This window comes from Arabidopsis lyrata, assembly GCF_000004255.2.
Source record: "Arabidopsis lyrata subsp. lyrata unplaced genomic scaffold ARALYscaffold_3, whole genome shotgun sequence".
Taxonomy (NCBI): domain Eukaryota; kingdom Viridiplantae; phylum Streptophyta; class Magnoliopsida; order Brassicales; family Brassicaceae; genus Arabidopsis; species Arabidopsis lyrata.
This window is the reverse complement of record NW_003302553.1, coordinates 1-15397: the sequence shown is the minus strand read 5'-3', so window position 1 is coordinate 15397 and position 15397 is coordinate 1. Positions and strand designations below refer to the sequence as shown.

Below are 15397 nucleotides of genomic sequence, written 5' to 3'. Positions count from 1 at the left end.
GTTTTTTTTTCCTATCTTATTCTTGCAGTAAATTAAAGACAGAAATGTCATGGCCTAAAACCCTAAACCACTTACTTTTCATAATGATAAAAATACTACTAACTTAAAATTATTAATGACCCTGAGATGTGCTTATTAAATAAACCACAATCTCCGAGATTGGACTTTAAACTCGCTCTGACAACAAAAGTATCACAATTTTGAAAAAGGTTGTATTTTATTTGTGTATATCATAGTAGATTCATAGAAGAGGCGATACATACAGCTACTTATACATACTAAAAGACAAGGAAGCTCCCCATGAGCGGTTGAACAAGTTTTCAAGAGTCACTCCAAACATGGAGCCAGAGGAAAATAGCAAAAGATAAGATATAATAACTGTTTATTAGTAACAAGATGTATGATGGGCTTTTAGGAGAGCCCATGATTCGAACTGTTAAAAGATCAATTTCCTATTATGGGCCTGACGACGAGTCAACAACATAGGTGGGGGCCAACCCGAGGACGGAAAAACGTGACTGTTGAGTATTGTATTATTATTAGACTGTCAGTTTCACTTCTCGAGGAAACTTGCTAATCGGAGCTGAGAGAGAGAAAGGAGTGAGTGGATGAGAGAAAAAGATACAAAGGTTCCCGCGTTGAGAGTATCAATTAATTAATTAAGGTGGATATTTTGATGGGAGACAAAGACAAATAGAGAATCATTAGAGAGATAAGATGGGTTTCGTTTGAAGAGCTCCAACCTGATTCGCTCAATTGATCTTTGTATCGACAACCTGAGATGGCGGTGGCGGAATCTGGAGTCTCTCCCCGTCGAAATCCTTCACAAGTTAGCTCCTTTATGCCCACTTGAACTGTTCTTTCTTCTTGTCTTTTAATCTAAATAAATAAAGAACCTAGCTTTCTTATGCTTGTCACTGCTTACGGTATGTAGAACCAGCCCAGCTGGGATTCTTCTACTGCTCTGTTTTCAGACTTACTGAATTGTTGATATCCGTTCCTTTCAGCTGTCGTGGATGAGTAACTTGATTTTGGCCTACCAGAGCTTTGGTGTAGTCTACGGTGACCTCAGTACATCTCCTCTTTATGTTTTCCCTTGCACATTTATTGGAAAGTTGCACAAGCATCACAACGAGGAAGCCGTTTTTGGTGCATTCTCTTTGATTTTCTGGACCCTCACGCTCTTTCCCCTTCTCAAATACCTTCTTGTATTACTGAGTGCCGATGACAACGGAGAAGGTGCACTATGAAACGAGAACCTCCTGTGTTCAACTTATATCTTTCGTCTTCTTCCAATTTCTAGGAGCCTCGGGATGATACAGTCTTTTCCTTTTTCTGCGTCTCTAGGCGGAACATTTGCTCTCTATTCGCTGCTTTGTAGGCATGCCAAGCTTAGCTTACTTCCTAACCAGCAAGCTGCTGATGAGGAGCTCTCAGCTTACAAGTTTGGTCCTTCCACGGATACTAGAACTTCATCCCCCTTCAGAAGATTTCTTGAAAAGCACAAATGGCTGAGGACCGCTTTGCTGCTTCTTGTACTTTTTGGAGCTGCTATGGTCATAGGAGACGGGGTTCTGACCCCAGCTATATCAGGTAAAGTATGCTTGCCTGCCTCCTACATATTATATTCAAAGTTGGAGTTTGTGTCATTGTCTGTTACTTGTAGTTGAAACGACCCACCTTCTTCATGAGCATTCTTGTTTTTCCATTCATCCGTATGTTTCTTTTTGGGGTCAATATCTGACTGTCTCACTCCTGCTTCCTTTCAGTTCTGTCGTCCATGTCAGGCTTGCAAGCTACAGATAAGAAATTAACTGATGGTATCTAATGCGTGTTACCCCCACCACGTGCTTGTATCAACTTTTGCTTCTTGTTTGATTACATCTTGTGGACTTTCTTTTGTTTTGGTGGGATATCTGAAGGTCTTCTCTTAATCTACTGCAGGTGAACTTCTGGTACTTGCCTGTGTCATATTGGTCGGACTGTTTGCTTTGCAACACTGTGGTACTCACAGGGTGGCTTTCATGTTTGCACCAATTGTGATCATCTGGCTTATTTCTATACTCTTCATTGGTTTATACAACATCTTACACTGGAATCCAAAGATAATACATGCAGTTTCCCCGCTTTATATCATCAAATTCTTCAGAGTGACTGGTCAAGCTGGATGGATTTCTCTTGGAGGGATTCTTCTTTCTGTAACAGGTAATTCTGGTTCTGGATCAAGACATAACCATTATATTATTTATTTTCTGTTTGTTCTGAATCCTGTAGTGAATGGTCTTATGAGCTGGTTCGCTAAAGTGATTATCGCTGTCTCATCAGGTACTGAAGCTATCTTTGCAAATCTTGGCCATTTCACCTCGGTCTCAATCAGAGTAAGCAGAGGTTACCTGTCTAGTGGTGTATCAGTACATCAGTTATTTTATCTGTGACTTCTCTACAGCCTTGGTAGTTATCCTTCAACATAAGTCCATGGTGGTTGCGCAGCTTTGTTTCTTAAATCTACTTCTTTTTGTTTTGTGCAGCTTGCTTTCGCCGTTGTCGTGTACCCATGTCTGGTGGTACAATACATGGGCCAGGCAGCTTTCTTGTCAAAGAACCTCGGGTCTATTCCTAACAGTTTTTACGATTCAGTCCCAGGTTCGTTTACTTTGACACCAGCGTTTAATATTCTCTTGTTTCCTTGTGATAATGACAATCTTATATGATCGTGGTCCTTTATGCAGACCCTGTTTTCTGGCCTGTCTTTGTCATTGCCACACTTGCAGCCATTGTTGGCAGTCAGGCTGTGATAACTGCTACGTTCTCAATAGTCAAGCAATGCCATGCCCTTGGGTGCTTCCCACGCATCAAAGTAGTCCATACTTCGAAACATATATATGGACAGATCTATATCCCGGAGATCAACTGGATCCTGATGATCCTTACTCTTGCAATAACTATAGGCTTTCAAGACACAACTTTGATTGGAAATGCCTACGGTAAACTTTATATCATTGAAAACTATTTTTCCCTCTCCAGGATCTGATTGTTTGATGGTGGTTCTCTAATTACTCACAGGAATCGCATGCATGATAGTAATGTTCATCACAACGTTTTTCATGGCTCTTGTCATAGTCGTGGTTTGGCAGAAGAGTTGTTTTCTGGCGGCTTTGTTTCTTGGGACTCTATGGATAATTGAAGGTGTGTACCTCTCAGCAGCGCTCATGAAAGTTCCCCAGGGTGGTTGGGTGCCTTTTGTGCTCACGTTCATATTTATGATCGCCATGTATGTGTGGCACTATGGCACCCGGAGGAAATACAGCTTTGATCTTCATAACAAAGTTTCATTGAAGTGGTTGCTGGGATTAGGACCTAGTCTTGGTATTGTCCGCGTGCCTGGAATAGGACTCGTATACTCAGAACTTGCAACTGGAGTTCCTGCAATTTTCTCTCACTTTGTCACCAACCTCCCGGCATTCCATAAAGTCGTGGTGTTTGTTTGTGTGAAATCAGTTCCAGTGCCTCATGTTTCCCCTGAGGAACGCTTCCTCATTGGTCGTGTTTGCCCGAAGCCTTATCGTATGTACAGATGCATAGTGAGGTACGGGTACAAGGACATTCAACGGGAAGACGGGGACTTTGAGAATCAGCTTGTACAGAGCATAGCGGAGTTCATCCAGATGGAAGCAAGCGACCTCCAATACTCGGCTTCTGAGTCTCAAACTTATGATGGGAGAATGGCCGTTTTAAGCAGCCAGAAGAGTCTCTCTAACTCAATCCTGACGGTTTCAGAGGTAGAGGAGATTGATTTTGCTGACCCCACGATACAAAGCAGTAAATCCATGACTCTGCAGAGTTTGCGTTCTGTGTACGAGGATGAGTATCCGCAAGGGCAAGTGAGGAGGCGGCATGTGAGGTTCCAGTTAACGCCGTCAAGTGATGGGATGGAGTCCTCTGTGAGGGAAGAGCTAATGGATCTGATACGGGCGAAAGAGGCGGGCGTTGCATATATAATGGGCCACTCATATGTGAAATCGAGGAAATCCTCGTCCTGGTTGAAGAAGATGACGATTGATATCGGCTATTCTTTCCTGAGGAAGAATTGCAGAGGGCCAGCTGTAGCACTCAACATTCCTCACATCAGCCTCATTGAAGTTGGCATGATATACTATGTTTAAGCCAATAAGAACTCGTATGTGTAGCATTCATAATTCATAGGAGGAATAATGGGAACAATCTGTTCACCGATAGTGTAGCATATGGCATCAGCATGCAGGTTTCAAGTGTCCCCAAAACAAGTGCATGAGAGAAGACAAAGATTGTATATTTGAATATTCTTCTGTAATCTTGGGAACATTATCTTAATTGATTTGTAAGGCTTCAAAAAGAATTTGATCAAATTGTATAATCGAAGCTCGAAGTAGAGGGACTTGCCAGTTTTATTAAGGGATGTAATGTATAAATTTAACTCAACCACGCAAATCCTAAAATGTGTGCTCCTGTAAAGAAAGTATAAACCACCCCGTAAGCATCTCTCTCTTCATTATCCCCTTCTCTTTCTAAACCTCTGGGGTTCTTGTTAAAGATGACATCTTTGCTCCCAAATCCCGACCCGATTACTATACCCCTCGTCTTCAAGCTTTGCTCCTTTCCTCCGCCACGGAGGCTCTTCTCTCTTAGGCTCAGGCGCTTCACCCGAAAGTCATCATCTATTCTTCCGTTTGTCGCTGTTTCCTCTCTCTCCGCTACTGCCGCAAAACCTACCAGATGGAGAGAGAAGCCGGAATTAGCGGAAAGCGACTCAATTTCCCTCCTCAACGAGAGGATTCGGCGTGACATCGGCAAGAGAGAGACTGCTCGGCCGGCCATGGACTCTGAGGAGACCGAGAAGTACATTCAGATGGTCAAGGAACAACAAGAGAGGGGTCTGCAGAAGCTCAAAGGAATCAGGCAAGGTACAGAGGCTGCTGGTACCGGTGGTTTTAGCTACAAGGTTGACCCTTACAGTCTCCTTTCCGGTGATTATGTGGTGCACAAGAAAGTAGGCATTGGGCGTTTTGTTGGGATAAAGTTTGATGTCCCCAAGGATTCTTCAGAGCCCCTCGAATATGTCTTTATAGAGTATGCTGATGGCATGGCCAAGCTTCCCCTCAAACAGGCCTCGCGTTTGCTCTACCGATACAATCTGTACGTCTGACTATTTTCTTTTTATCTTCAGCCCACAGTTTTTGATGGCTATCTTCCTTTTGTACATTTAAAACCTCCTTGGCTGTATGTTGATGTCATCCTATGTTCTGTTCCAGTCCAAATGAGACCAAACGGCCTCGGACTTTGAGTCGGCTGAGTGACACTAGTGTGTGGGAAAGAAGAAAGACCAAAGGAAAAGTAGCAATTCAGAAAATGGTCGTTGACTTGATGGAGCTGTATCTTCATAGGCTTAGACAGAAGAGATATCCCTATCCAAAAAATCCCATCATGGCTGATTTTGCGGCTCAATTTCCTTATAACGCTACACCTGACCAGAAGCAGGTGTTGCTGCTATCTTTTAGTTTTCATCATTCATATTCTTTTACTCAAGCTGAGTTTTCCTTGCAGGCTTTCCTGGATGTTGAGAAGGATTTGACAGAGAGAGAAACTCCTATGGACCGATTGATCTGTGGAGATGTTGGGTTTGGTAAAACAGAGGTTGCTTTACGAGCCATCTTTTGTGTAGTCTCAGCTGGAAAACAAGCTATGGTTTTAGCACCGACAATTGTATTGGCGAAGCAACATTACGATGTTATCTCAGAGCGGTTTTCCTTGTATCCACAAATTAAAGTGGGCCTTTTAAGTCGGTTTCAGGTATTGATCACTGTTTCTGAGACAAATTTCTTCTATGAATTTGCCTAGATGCAAACCGGTAAAGGCTATGCAGAAAACTCGATTTTGTTTTAAACTTTAGTGGTTGTGGGTTACATATAAAGAAACCCTCTGCTGTCTGCTGAGTGTAAGTTGTTCACAGTTTTACCTGGAATTGACCATTGTCACATCTTCGTGCAGACCAAAGCAGAAAAGGAGGAGTATTTGGAAATGATAAAAGATGGACATCTCAATATCATTGTGGGTACTCACTCACTTCTCGGGAGCCGTGTTGTGTACAGTAATTTAGGCCTCCTTGTGGTTGATGAGGAACAGGTTCTGTTCTAACTTTGAATATAAGCTGTTTATGCCACAATCTCTGAATGATTCTTGGATTAGTTGTTGATAATCTTTTTTCACTTAACAGAGATTTGGGGTCAAGCAGAAAGAAAAGATTGCATCTTTCAAAACATCGGTGGATGTGCTTACATTATCCGCAACACCCATACCAAGGACACTGTACTTAGCTTTGACTGGATTCCGGGATGCCAGGTTGCGACATGATGTGTTTCAGATTATATGCTCACTGATAGAATTTGATGAGACTAATGAGCCTTTGTTTCCTCTTTGTTTTAGTTTAATCTCCACACCGCCTCCGGAGAGGATTCCAATAAAAACCCATCTTTCGTCATTCCGTAAGGAAAAGGTGATAGAAGCAATAAAAAATGAGCTGGATCGTGGTGGCCAAGTTTTCTATGTCTTGCCTCGGATTAAAGGTAGAATGCATAATAAGATTTTTCTTTCTCTACGTTATATCTTAATATGACTACCTTTGCTCTTGGTCGTAACTTAGAGACTAGTAGAATCAGAAACTTCTTGACTATGGAATATTTTTTGTCATTGTCAGCCTTTACATTTTTCCATTATTGATTTACCACTTTATTCTTCCTTATCAGGACTAGAAGAAGTGATGGATTTTCTAGAGGAAGCATTTCCGGATATTGACATCGCTATGGCACATGGAAAGGTATGTTGTGCCCTTTCTTAGCGGTACTAGACACTTGGATGCTCTCATTCATACGATATAGAACATTTCATTCATGGAATCCTCCTAAGCACTGTGTTGCTCTCCTGCTACATTGTTGTATTCACAGCAATACTCGAAACAACTAGAGGAAACCATGGAGAGATTTGCGCAAGGAAAGATCAAAATCCTCATATGCACTAATATTGTTGAAAGCGGACTTGATATTCAAAATGCAAATACCATAATCATTCAGGATGTTCAACAATTTGGGCTCGCTCAGTTGTACCAGGTGCCAAAGTTACTCGTTTGATTTATTTTTGCGTCATTTCTATTGTAGTTATCTTTCACAACAAATGGTGAGTAGCTTCTTAGATATCTTCCTCTTGTTGCGGTCAACAGTTGCGTGGAAGGGTTGGTCGGGCAGATAAAGAAGCTCATGCCTACCTATTTTATCCCGATAAATCGCTGCTCTCTGATCAAGCACTGGTATTGGAGGTGACTTTATTTGTTCTATTTCCTTGGCAGACATTGGCATTTAATGTATAAGCTGACTATGCAGGAAAGGCTTAGCGCTCTTGAAGAGTGCCGTGAACTTGGACAAGGTTTCCAACTTGCAGAGAGGGATATGGGTATAAGAGGTTTTGGGACAATCTTTGGAGAACAACAGACGGGGGATGTTGGAAATGTCGGTATCGATCTCTTCTTTGAAATGCTTTTTGAGAGTCTGTCCAAGGTATATTATGATTAAAGTCTTCTTCTACATTCTCACTGATCATGTCACTGATGAGCCTTTTGTTTATCCTTTTTAAAATTAGGCTTGGTTATTGACTTGTGAGTCAATCTTGTTGGTTGTTTCTAGGTGGAGGAACTCCGTATTTTTTCGGTTCCATATGACCTAGTGAAGGTATGTTCCATTTCAACGAAAGGTGCTGCTTTAGATTAAAAATGACACAAGATCAGAATGTTTCCAAGTGTATTATGAAGGCTGAATATGATAGTTATTAGGTCTGTTACTTGTGCAGGAGTAACTGGAGAACTTCAAATTTCAATGCAGTTGTTATGCCTCGAACTGTAGCAATTAATGCCTTTCTAATTCCTCTTTTTGCTCTGTTTTCCAGATTGACATAAATATAAATCCGCGGCTACCCTCGGAGTATGTAAATTACCTGGAAAATCCGATGGAGATCATTAATGAAGCTGAAAAAGCAGCGGAGAAAGATATGTGGAGTCTAATGCAATTCACAGAGAACCTGCGTCGCCAATATGGGAAAGAGCCTTACTCCATGGAGATCATTTTAAAGAAGCTGTATGTGAGACGCATGGCGGCTGATCTTGGAGTAAACAGAATTTATGCATCAGGCAAGATGGTTGTCATGAAAACAAATATGAGTAAGAAGGTGTTCAAGCTGATCACAGATTCCATGACTTGTGATGTTTACCGAAGCTCCTTGATATACGAAGGCGATCAAATAATGGTACTTTATGAGTAGTTTAGTGGTGATTGCATAATCTATCTCAGGCCACGCTTAAGATGAACTTAAGGGCTTTACATGATATGTGCAGGCGGAACTTCTGTTGGAGCTACCAAGAGAACAGTTACTGAACTGGATGTTCCAGTGCTTGTCAGAACTTCATGCATCACTTCCTGCCCTTATCAAATATTAGTTCCCCCTTCTCAGTTTCTCTTAATTGTAGGATGTGTTAAAAGAAGAGAGACTCCTCAGCACTTGTGTTGCTGTGAAGTTTTCTTCATAGAACAGAAGAGAAGAGAGGAGAATAAAATTAGCATAAATATCTACAAGGGCAGCATTTTAATCAGGTACATACGTCTCAATATGATTGCATCAACTTAAGAGTCAACAGCGGTGACCTTTTCCTAATCCTTGCTATCTTCTCCTGTTCGCAGCAGCTACCCACACTCAAATCTTATTTGACGAGGTTGTCTATTAACAGGAGGCATAACTCTGGCCCTTTCACGTTGAGATCATCGACCATTGGGAAAGTTTTGGAAATCCATGTATATTGTGGGAATTAAATAGTGCATGATTTTATGTAAGAACATAATTGTTTATGGCTCAGTAAAAAGCCCATTTAGATGTCCTATATCCTTCCGGGCCCAATTGTCTTGTGCATCTTCTTCTTCCTCTTCCTCTCGACCCCTTACGATTGATCAATCCACCTTTCGATCGAAAAATCCTTCTGTTTGCGAATATACTGGTTATATATCTCTCCTTGATGATTTGATTCTATTTTTCTTTCAGTTGCAGCATTGAGATTGATATCTTGTTGCACGGGAGCTCTGGTTCCATGTTTTAGGTATTTTCCTTTCGTCGTCGATGGTTTGCTGATTCATCTTGTGCATGTCGATAACAGAAGCTGGGGTCTCTGAATAATGAACGAAGAAGGCTGCATCCCGCACAACTCTGGTTAGTCTGTGTACCTAATAGTAATTCGTAACTCTTGCATCGCCTCTCCTTTTCTGACTGAGAGCTGAGACCTGATCCATCTTCTTCTGTTTGATACGGTTTTATTGAGTTCCTTTAACCCTCCACAGAGCTTACTCATCCGCCATTTTTTCTATTCTCGTTGTTGTAGATGTTGTCAAACAAAAGTCTATAGATCAAAGAGCCCCTCTTCCCGGGGAGCCTAAATGTGTTATCTGCAGTCGTTATGGTGAGTACATTTGTGACGAGACCAATGATGACGTCTGCAGCCTCGAGTGTAAGCAAACACTCCTGAGAAGGGTTGATAAAGCTACAGTGTTTCCTGCCACAGATGAGTGCTTCTATGTTAGAGACCCAGGATCTTCTTTCCCCGATGCTCAACTGCTTAGAAGAAAGCTTGATATTCATGTCCAAGGACAAGAAGCAACAGTCCCTCCACCTGTCTTAACTTTCGCTTCATGTGGGCTTCCTCCTAAGCTTCTTCTCAACTTAGAAACGGCTGGCTATGACTTTCCCACTCCTATCCAGATGCAAGCGATCCCAGCTGCTTTAAGCGGCAATAGTCTGCTCGCCTCAGCAGACACCGGCTCCGGGAAAACAGCTTCTTTTCTTGTTCCTATTATTTCTCGTTGTACAACGTATCGCTCTGAGCATCCCTCAGACCAGAGGAACCCCTTGGCTATGGTTTTGGCTCCAACTAGAGAGCTCTGTGTCCAAATTGAAAATCAGGCAAAAGTGCTCGGAAAGGGACTGCCTTTTAAGACCGCACTTGTTGTAGGTGGTGATCCCATGTCTGGACAACTCTACCGCATTCAGCAAGGTGTTGAATTGATCATTGGTACCCCAGGCCGGGTTGTGGACCTTCTAGTAAAGCACGCCATTGAACTAGATAACATCATGACGTTTGTGCTGGATGAGGTTGACTGCATGCTTCAGAGAGGCTTCAGAGATCTGGTGATGCAGATATTTCAGGCCTTGTCACAACCACAGGTCTTGCTGTTCTCTGCGACAGTCTCAAGAGAGGTGGAAAAGGTGGGAGGGTCTCTAGCGAAGGAAATCATTTTGGTATCCATAGGTAATCCCAACAAACCTAACAAGGCTGTCAACCAATTGGCTATCTGGGTTGATGCAAAGCAAAAGAAACAGAAGCTGTTTGATATACTCAGAAGTCAAAACCATTTCAAGCCCCCCGCTGTTGTTTATGTGAGTTCGAGAGTTGGAGCAGATCTCCTAGCTAATGCTATAACTGTTGTCACGGGGGTAAAAGCTCTATCGATCCATGGGGAGAAGCCAATGAAGGAGAGGAGAGATGTAATGGGATCGTTTTTGGGTGGAGATGTGCCTGTTCTTGTATCAACAGGAGTTCTAGGCCGAGGAGTTGACCTCTTGGTGGTAAGGCAAGTGATAGTGTTTGACATGCCTAGTACCATCAAGGAGTACATACATGTAATTGGCAGGGCCTCTAGGATGGGAGAGAAGGGCACTGCCATTTTGTTTGTGAATGAGGAGGACAGGAACCTATTCCCTGATTTGGTTGCCGCTTTAAAAAGTAGTGGAGCAGCCATACCTAAGGAACTTATCAATTTGACATCCAAGGAAATGCACAACAAGAAGAGAAGGGTTGGGTACTGAAATGTATGACCTGGATCCAAATGTTGTTGTAAATTAAGAAAGAAAGGAACTAAGGAAGACTTGGGAGCACTAACGAAAATAGTAAAGTACAAGGGAAAAAAAGAGGTTCATTTTGCAAAGAAATCATATTGACTCGTGATTTGTCGAACGATATTGTTGGATAACATCATGAAGTTACTTTTTTTGGGATTAAAAAGTGGAATGAACTTGACGCCAAAAAAAAAGAAGGGAGTTTGACTTACGGGTGGAACAAAAGAACGCGGTTTTGCTTGAGTGCCGTAAGAAGGTCAATATACCCGCCAACCAAGTACTAACTGCCATTGTCTTTAATTAAGTGGTGAAAAAAGCCCAACTTTGGACCAACATTGAGGCCGTCAAAGAAAAGATCGCCGGCACCTGCTTGCTTCTCTTCCTGTCTCCTTTGCCCCGAAAGGTTTCAACTTTTCTGCTCGTTAGAATCCTTATTCTTTCCATCTGTTTTAGATCCGGTCGTCCTGATGATTGGCGCATTCCCAGATCCAATCGATTCATTTATTTCGTCCTCTTTCACCCCTTGTTATGTACATGTACACTTTGCTTTCCGTTCTCTTTTATCCTTGCGCCCCCTTTTTCACGCTCTGTGTCATCTTCTTGCGGCACCGTGATCTTGTGTTGATATATTAATTATCTCCTAAATCAATTTTTCCTCATGAAGAACACATATATTAGGCTATGTCATAACTCAATAATTGAACAATTCAATTCATTTGTGTGTCCCAGTCGCACCTCCTGAAGCAACTAGTAAGGAACGAATCTTAAAACATGGGAGACTCTTCGAGTTCAACCTCTAGGAGCAGTAAAAATGATACCGAAGATGATCGGATGATTGCTCTTATGTTATCTGAAGAGTATTCTAAACTAGACGGTGCAGTCGGCAGACGCCTCTCAAATCTTGCTCCTGTCCCTGTAAGTTATGTTTGAGTCCCTCCGTATCCTCATTTTATATCTCCCCTTCACAAGGAATATAGTTTTATTGGTAGAGATTTTATTTGCACATGCTTAGTTCTCTCTCCCTGACTATCTCTATATATATTTATATACGTTCTTGGGTTGCAGCATGTTCCACGAATAAATTGTTATATTCCCAACTTAAATGATGCCACCTTGGATCACCAACGCCTTCTTCAAAGGTATTTTTGATGCTCACTTTTTCCCCTTTGCTCAGTATATCTAGGACCTCAGTCGTTATTGTGAATATGTTAGTGTAATTATTGTATTATGTTTACTCCTAGAAAGACAAGCTTAGAGTAATTCCGTAGGAATAGGATGCTTTCTTTCACATTTTGATTGTTAATTCTTAAGTTTAATTGTTTGTGTAGGTTAAATGTTTACGGTTTGTGTGAGTTGAAAGTCTCTGGTGATGGAAACTGCCAGGTGAATGGAGTTTACATTTAAAACAATCTTCTTCATCTCATTATGTTCTCTCTCTCCTCTACTCGGTTTGATATCTATTGATAATTGTGAGTGTCTTTTCAGTTCCGAGCAGTTTCTGACCAGTTATACCGATCTCCAGAGTACCACAAGCAAGTTAGGAGAGAAGTTGTTAAACAGGTGAAGTGTCTTATGAGTTCTGAGCGATGAACAAAGGCAACCATCTATGTGATTGTGTTTTATGGTTATTATTAATCCATGTAGCAGTTGGAGTTATTCTTTTGCGAGAATGATATCTGCTTGAAAATTAAGTGCACACATCTCTCTTCGTGCCTCATTTCCTAGTTGCTCTTTTTTCTTCTTGTTGCAGCTCAAAGACTGTCGCTCTATGTATGAAAGTTATGTTCCGATGAAATACAAACGATATTACAAGAGGATGGGAAAGTATGTTGCACAAACATATTCTTTTCTCATTAGGCTTCTAAGCTATACTTTGTTTGTTTGAGAAAGTTCTGTTTCACACTCATAATTAGTTAAAATGACAGACTTGGAGAATGGGGAGACCATATTACCTTACAAGCTGCAGCAGATAGGGTAAGTTTCCTTTTTGTCTCAATGTTCACATCACTCGAAATACTTAAGATATACTTAAATAATGATCTTTGCTTTGTTCTTATATCACCTGCTGGCTATTATGATTCTCAAGAAGACAATTATGTTTCTTTTGTTTATTATCTAGTCTTATTCATGTATTTTTTACTTTTCCATGTGGATGTTTACATAAAATAGATGAACACTTCACATTTCCTGAGAAGCAATGTAACGTAACCACATAAAGACTTTGTTTTTGGGCACTTGGACCAGTGCTATGAGAAATAGCCAGTAATTTTCCTTTCCTTTTTAATTATATTTCCTTTGCATCTCCCCTTGTGCAGTTTGCAGCAAAGATATGCCTACTGACATCCTTTAGAGACACTTGTTTCATTGAAATTATACCTCAATACCAAGCACCTAAGCGTGGTGGGATTACAAAAAAAAGTTTCCTTTCACTTTCACATAGTGCTATTTGATCTGAAGTGACATATGACAAATGCAGTTTTACAAAGTTGTGACTCTTTATTTTTGCAATTGTGCAGAGTTATGGTTAAGTTTCTGGTCAGAGGTGCATTATAACTCTTTATACGATATTCAAGGTTTGTTTTGTGCTTTGGGAATGTAACGAAATTGTGGCTTTGTGCTTGATGACACTGATTATGATCTTCCTTTCTGAGTGTAGCTGTTCCAGTTCAGCATAAGGCAAAGAGAAAACATTGGTTGTTCTAGAAGGCACGCCACCATATCAAGACCCATTAACTATTTTTCAGTCAGTTTTGTGTATAAGTTGACACTCTCATACAACAAAACTCTTCCTTTACAGATCTGTATACATAAGAACTAGCTTGAGCTGTAACATTTTTAAACCGAATATGATGATAGGGTCGGACCGAGGCAAAGAAAATATGACAGTTTCAATAACCTTAGTGGAAACTCTGGCATTCAATGGGCCCTTTTTAAAGCTTGTCAGCAGCCATAAGGGATGTTTTCGATTGGTATGAAACCTGGATTGTCATGAATTATCCGGTCCAAAATCATGTTATCCATAAGTTTCAGTTGTATCCTTCGTAATTTATTCTTGTGCTTTAGAAAGATGCATCGTTTATATCCCGCAGACCATTTTGTTAAAGTGCAAAGAGTTGTCCAAATCCTTGCAGGCTCTAATGAAGTAGCCATCCCTTTAACTGTTCTCTCTAAATGTAGTCCAAGTCTGGCCTCCATTGATGTTCATATGTGGTTAGGTTTTGCCTACTATAACATCTTGTGACGCCTTTTGGTTGTTTTGGGGTCTCGTCTACAACGTTTGTATTGAAACATGAATCATTTTTCGAATTCCCATATCCACAATAAAATTTAAAGTTCAAGGTCGAATGTTCAGTTCTTGGAGTTAGAGTCTTTATTGCATAGCAATGTTATATGTCTCAAACTCAGAAATGTTTTAACATGAAAAACCAATGGTAGATAATAATATACATAGCGAGGGGGAAATCTAAAAGTACATTTTCCTGATAGGTACCACCAATGCCATTATCATATATCAACCAAGGAGTTAAGACCAGATAAATCTCTGATTTTCTAGCATGTTGTTTCATACATGTTTCCTAAGCATCTTAATTTCAGATGGCTTTGTGTAGTCTTACCTGACATGCCTAGTTTGTGTTTCTAGTGAAGGCAGCCTTCCCTAAGGATGATCCTACTAAGCCTTGCAGGTCCATTTCTTGGGATATAAAGCTGGGATGACTCACATTGTGAGAGAAGTAGTAAAGCCTGGATCACGTGTGTTCTCACTCTCTTTTAAAATGAGTGCAAATGTTTTATGCTGATCTTTGTTAATTTAACTGACAGAGCATCACAAGGAGGAAACATGTGAAGCTGTTACTATGATTGAGACACCTCCGATGGTGGTTGTTGGGTACGTGAAGATACCCGACGGCCTGAGTACTCGAAGTACTGTGTGGGCTCAGCATTTGAGTGAAGAAGTACGGAGGAGGTTCTACAAGAACTAGGCCATGTCAAAGAAGAAGGCTTTCACTATACTCAAAGAAACATGCATGAAACTGAAGAGGGTAAAAAAAGGACATTCAAAGTCAATTATAGAAGATGAAGAAGTATATATATGCATTGTAATTAGGGTTTAGGGTTTAGGGTTTAGGGTATAGGGTATAGGGTTTAGGGTTTAGGGTATAGGGTATAGGGTATAGGGTATATAGGGATTACCGGAGGAGAAGGCGACACATTGAGAAACGCTCTGAGAGAAGCTAAGGGAAGAGGATAAAGTAGCCGTAGCACCACCACGACGATTGGAGAAGGAAGAAGATGATGAGATTCCCTTAAGAGAAAGGACTGTTCAGGTCTCAGGTCTCAGGTTCAGGGTTCAGGTTCAGGTTCAGGTTCGGTACGGGGTCCGCAAGCGCAGCCAACCCTTGGGCGGCCTTTCCCTTTTTTTTCTATCCGAACCCCCTTTTTT

The 15397-nt window shown here is 41.2% G+C and overlaps 4 protein-coding genes across 9 annotated transcripts; all 4 read left to right on the top strand.

Annotated features, from left to right (window-relative positions):
• The first annotated feature begins 564 nt into the window (after nucleotides 1–564).
• On the top strand, nucleotides 565–4393 carry LOC9320313 (potassium transporter 4). Its single transcript, XM_021030722.1, has 9 exons — nucleotides 565–829; nucleotides 1008–1239; nucleotides 1348–1593; nucleotides 1770–1820; nucleotides 1945–2205; nucleotides 2326–2378; nucleotides 2529–2643; nucleotides 2730–2984; nucleotides 3064–4393. The coding sequence occupies exons 1-9, from the start codon at nucleotides 782–784 to the stop codon at nucleotides 4161–4163; spliced, it is 2361 nt and encodes a 786-aa protein (XP_020886381.1). The 5' UTR covers nucleotides 565–781; the 3' UTR covers nucleotides 4164–4393.
• Nucleotides 4394–4490: 97 nt separating this feature from the next.
• LOC9320312 (ATP-dependent DNA helicase At3g02060, chloroplastic) lies at nucleotides 4491–8953 on the top strand. 3 transcript variants are annotated; one of them, XM_021030720.1, is made up of 14 exons: nucleotides 4491–5172; nucleotides 5289–5514; nucleotides 5581–5826; nucleotides 6025–6159; nucleotides 6251–6375; nucleotides 6460–6599; nucleotides 6780–6850; nucleotides 6978–7139; nucleotides 7250–7336; nucleotides 7410–7583; nucleotides 7710–7754; nucleotides 7969–8325; nucleotides 8414–8669; nucleotides 8760–8953. In XM_021030720.1, exons 1-13 carry the CDS (start codon nucleotides 4571–4573, stop codon nucleotides 8513–8515), a joined length of 2472 nt encoding a protein of 823 aa, XP_020886379.1. In that variant the 5' UTR covers nucleotides 4491–4570; the 3' UTR covers nucleotides 8516–8669; nucleotides 8760–8953. The 3 variants fall into 3 exon arrangements, with proteins under 3 accessions (XP_020886379.1, XP_020886378.1, XP_020886380.1); XM_021030719.1 differs by having other exon boundaries at nucleotides 8757–8953; XM_021030721.1 differs by lacking the exons at nucleotides 8414–8669; nucleotides 8760–8953 and having other exon boundaries at nucleotides 7666–7754; nucleotides 7969–8042.
• Nucleotides 8954–8985: 32 nt separating this feature from the next.
• On the top strand, nucleotides 8986–11074 carry LOC9320311 (DEAD-box ATP-dependent RNA helicase 41). Of its 2 annotated transcripts, none has more exons than XM_021030724.1 (3): nucleotides 8986–9067; nucleotides 9167–9276; nucleotides 9446–11074. In XM_021030724.1, exons 2-3 carry the CDS (start codon nucleotides 9243–9245, stop codon nucleotides 10924–10926), a joined length of 1515 nt encoding a protein of 504 aa, XP_020886383.1. In that variant the 5' UTR covers nucleotides 8986–9067; nucleotides 9167–9242; the 3' UTR covers nucleotides 10927–11074. The 2 variants fall into 2 exon arrangements, with proteins under 2 accessions (XP_020886383.1, XP_020886384.1); XM_021030725.1 differs by having other exon boundaries at nucleotides 8997–9067; nucleotides 9224–9276.
• An 89-nt stretch (nucleotides 11075–11163) lies between these two features.
• LOC9320310 (OTU domain-containing protein DDB_G0284757) lies at nucleotides 11164–13949 on the top strand. Of its 3 annotated transcripts, none has more exons than XM_021030728.1 (10): nucleotides 11164–11359; nucleotides 11686–11871; nucleotides 12022–12095; nucleotides 12285–12339; nucleotides 12442–12516; nucleotides 12707–12780; nucleotides 12882–12930; nucleotides 13272–13353; nucleotides 13473–13529; nucleotides 13613–13871. In XM_021030728.1, exons 2-10 carry the CDS (start codon nucleotides 11728–11730, stop codon nucleotides 13657–13659), a joined length of 657 nt encoding a protein of 218 aa, XP_020886387.1. In that variant the 5' UTR covers nucleotides 11164–11359; nucleotides 11686–11727; the 3' UTR covers nucleotides 13660–13871. The 3 variants fall into 3 exon arrangements, with proteins under 3 accessions (XP_020886387.1, XP_002884244.1, XP_020886386.1); XM_002884198.2 differs by having other exon boundaries at nucleotides 13272–13356; XM_021030727.1 differs by lacking the exon at nucleotides 11164–11359 and adding an exon at nucleotides 11366–11492 and having other exon boundaries at nucleotides 13272–13356; nucleotides 13613–13949.
• Nucleotides 13950–15397: the final 1448 nt, after the last annotated feature.

Excerpts from the sequence above, each read along its gene's own strand:
- LOC9320313 (XM_021030722.1), top strand. The coding sequence starts at position 782 with ATGGCGGTGGCGGAATCTGGAGTCTCTCCCCGTCGAAATCCTTCACAA. Across the intron at positions 1,594-1,769 it reads TCTGACCCCAGCTATATCAG|TTCTGTCGTCCATGTCAGGC; the intron begins GTAAAGTATGCT and ends GCTTCCTTTCAG. Across the intron at positions 2,985-3,063 it reads TTTGATTGGAAATGCCTACG|GAATCGCATGCATGATAGTA; the intron begins GTAAACTTTATA and ends AATTACTCACAG.
- LOC9320312 (XM_021030720.1), top strand. The coding sequence starts at position 4,571 with ATGACATCTTTGCTCCCAAATCCCGACCCGATTACTATACCCCTCGTC. Across the intron at positions 6,160-6,250 it reads TTGTGGTTGATGAGGAACAG|AGATTTGGGGTCAAGCAGAA; the intron begins GTTCTGTTCTAA and ends TTCACTTAACAG. Across the intron at positions 8,326-8,413 it reads ACGAAGGCGATCAAATAATG|GCGGAACTTCTGTTGGAGCT; the intron begins GTACTTTATGAG and ends TGATATGTGCAG.
- LOC9320311 (XM_021030724.1), top strand. The coding sequence starts at position 9,243 with ATGAACGAAGAAGGCTGCATCCCGCACAACTCTG. Across the intron at positions 9,277-9,445 it reads CTGCATCCCGCACAACTCTG|ATGTTGTCAAACAAAAGTCT; the intron begins GTTAGTCTGTGT and ends TCGTTGTTGTAG.
- LOC9320310 (XM_021030727.1), top strand. The coding sequence starts at position 11,728 with ATGGGAGACTCTTCGAGTTCAACCTCTAGGAGCAGTAAAAATGATACC. Across the intron at positions 11,872-12,021 it reads CAAATCTTGCTCCTGTCCCT|CATGTTCCACGAATAAATTG; the intron begins GTAAGTTATGTT and ends CTTGGGTTGCAG. Across the intron at positions 13,357-13,472 it reads ATACCAAGCACCTAAGCGTG|AGTTATGGTTAAGTTTCTGG; the intron begins GTGGGATTACAA and ends GCAATTGTGCAG.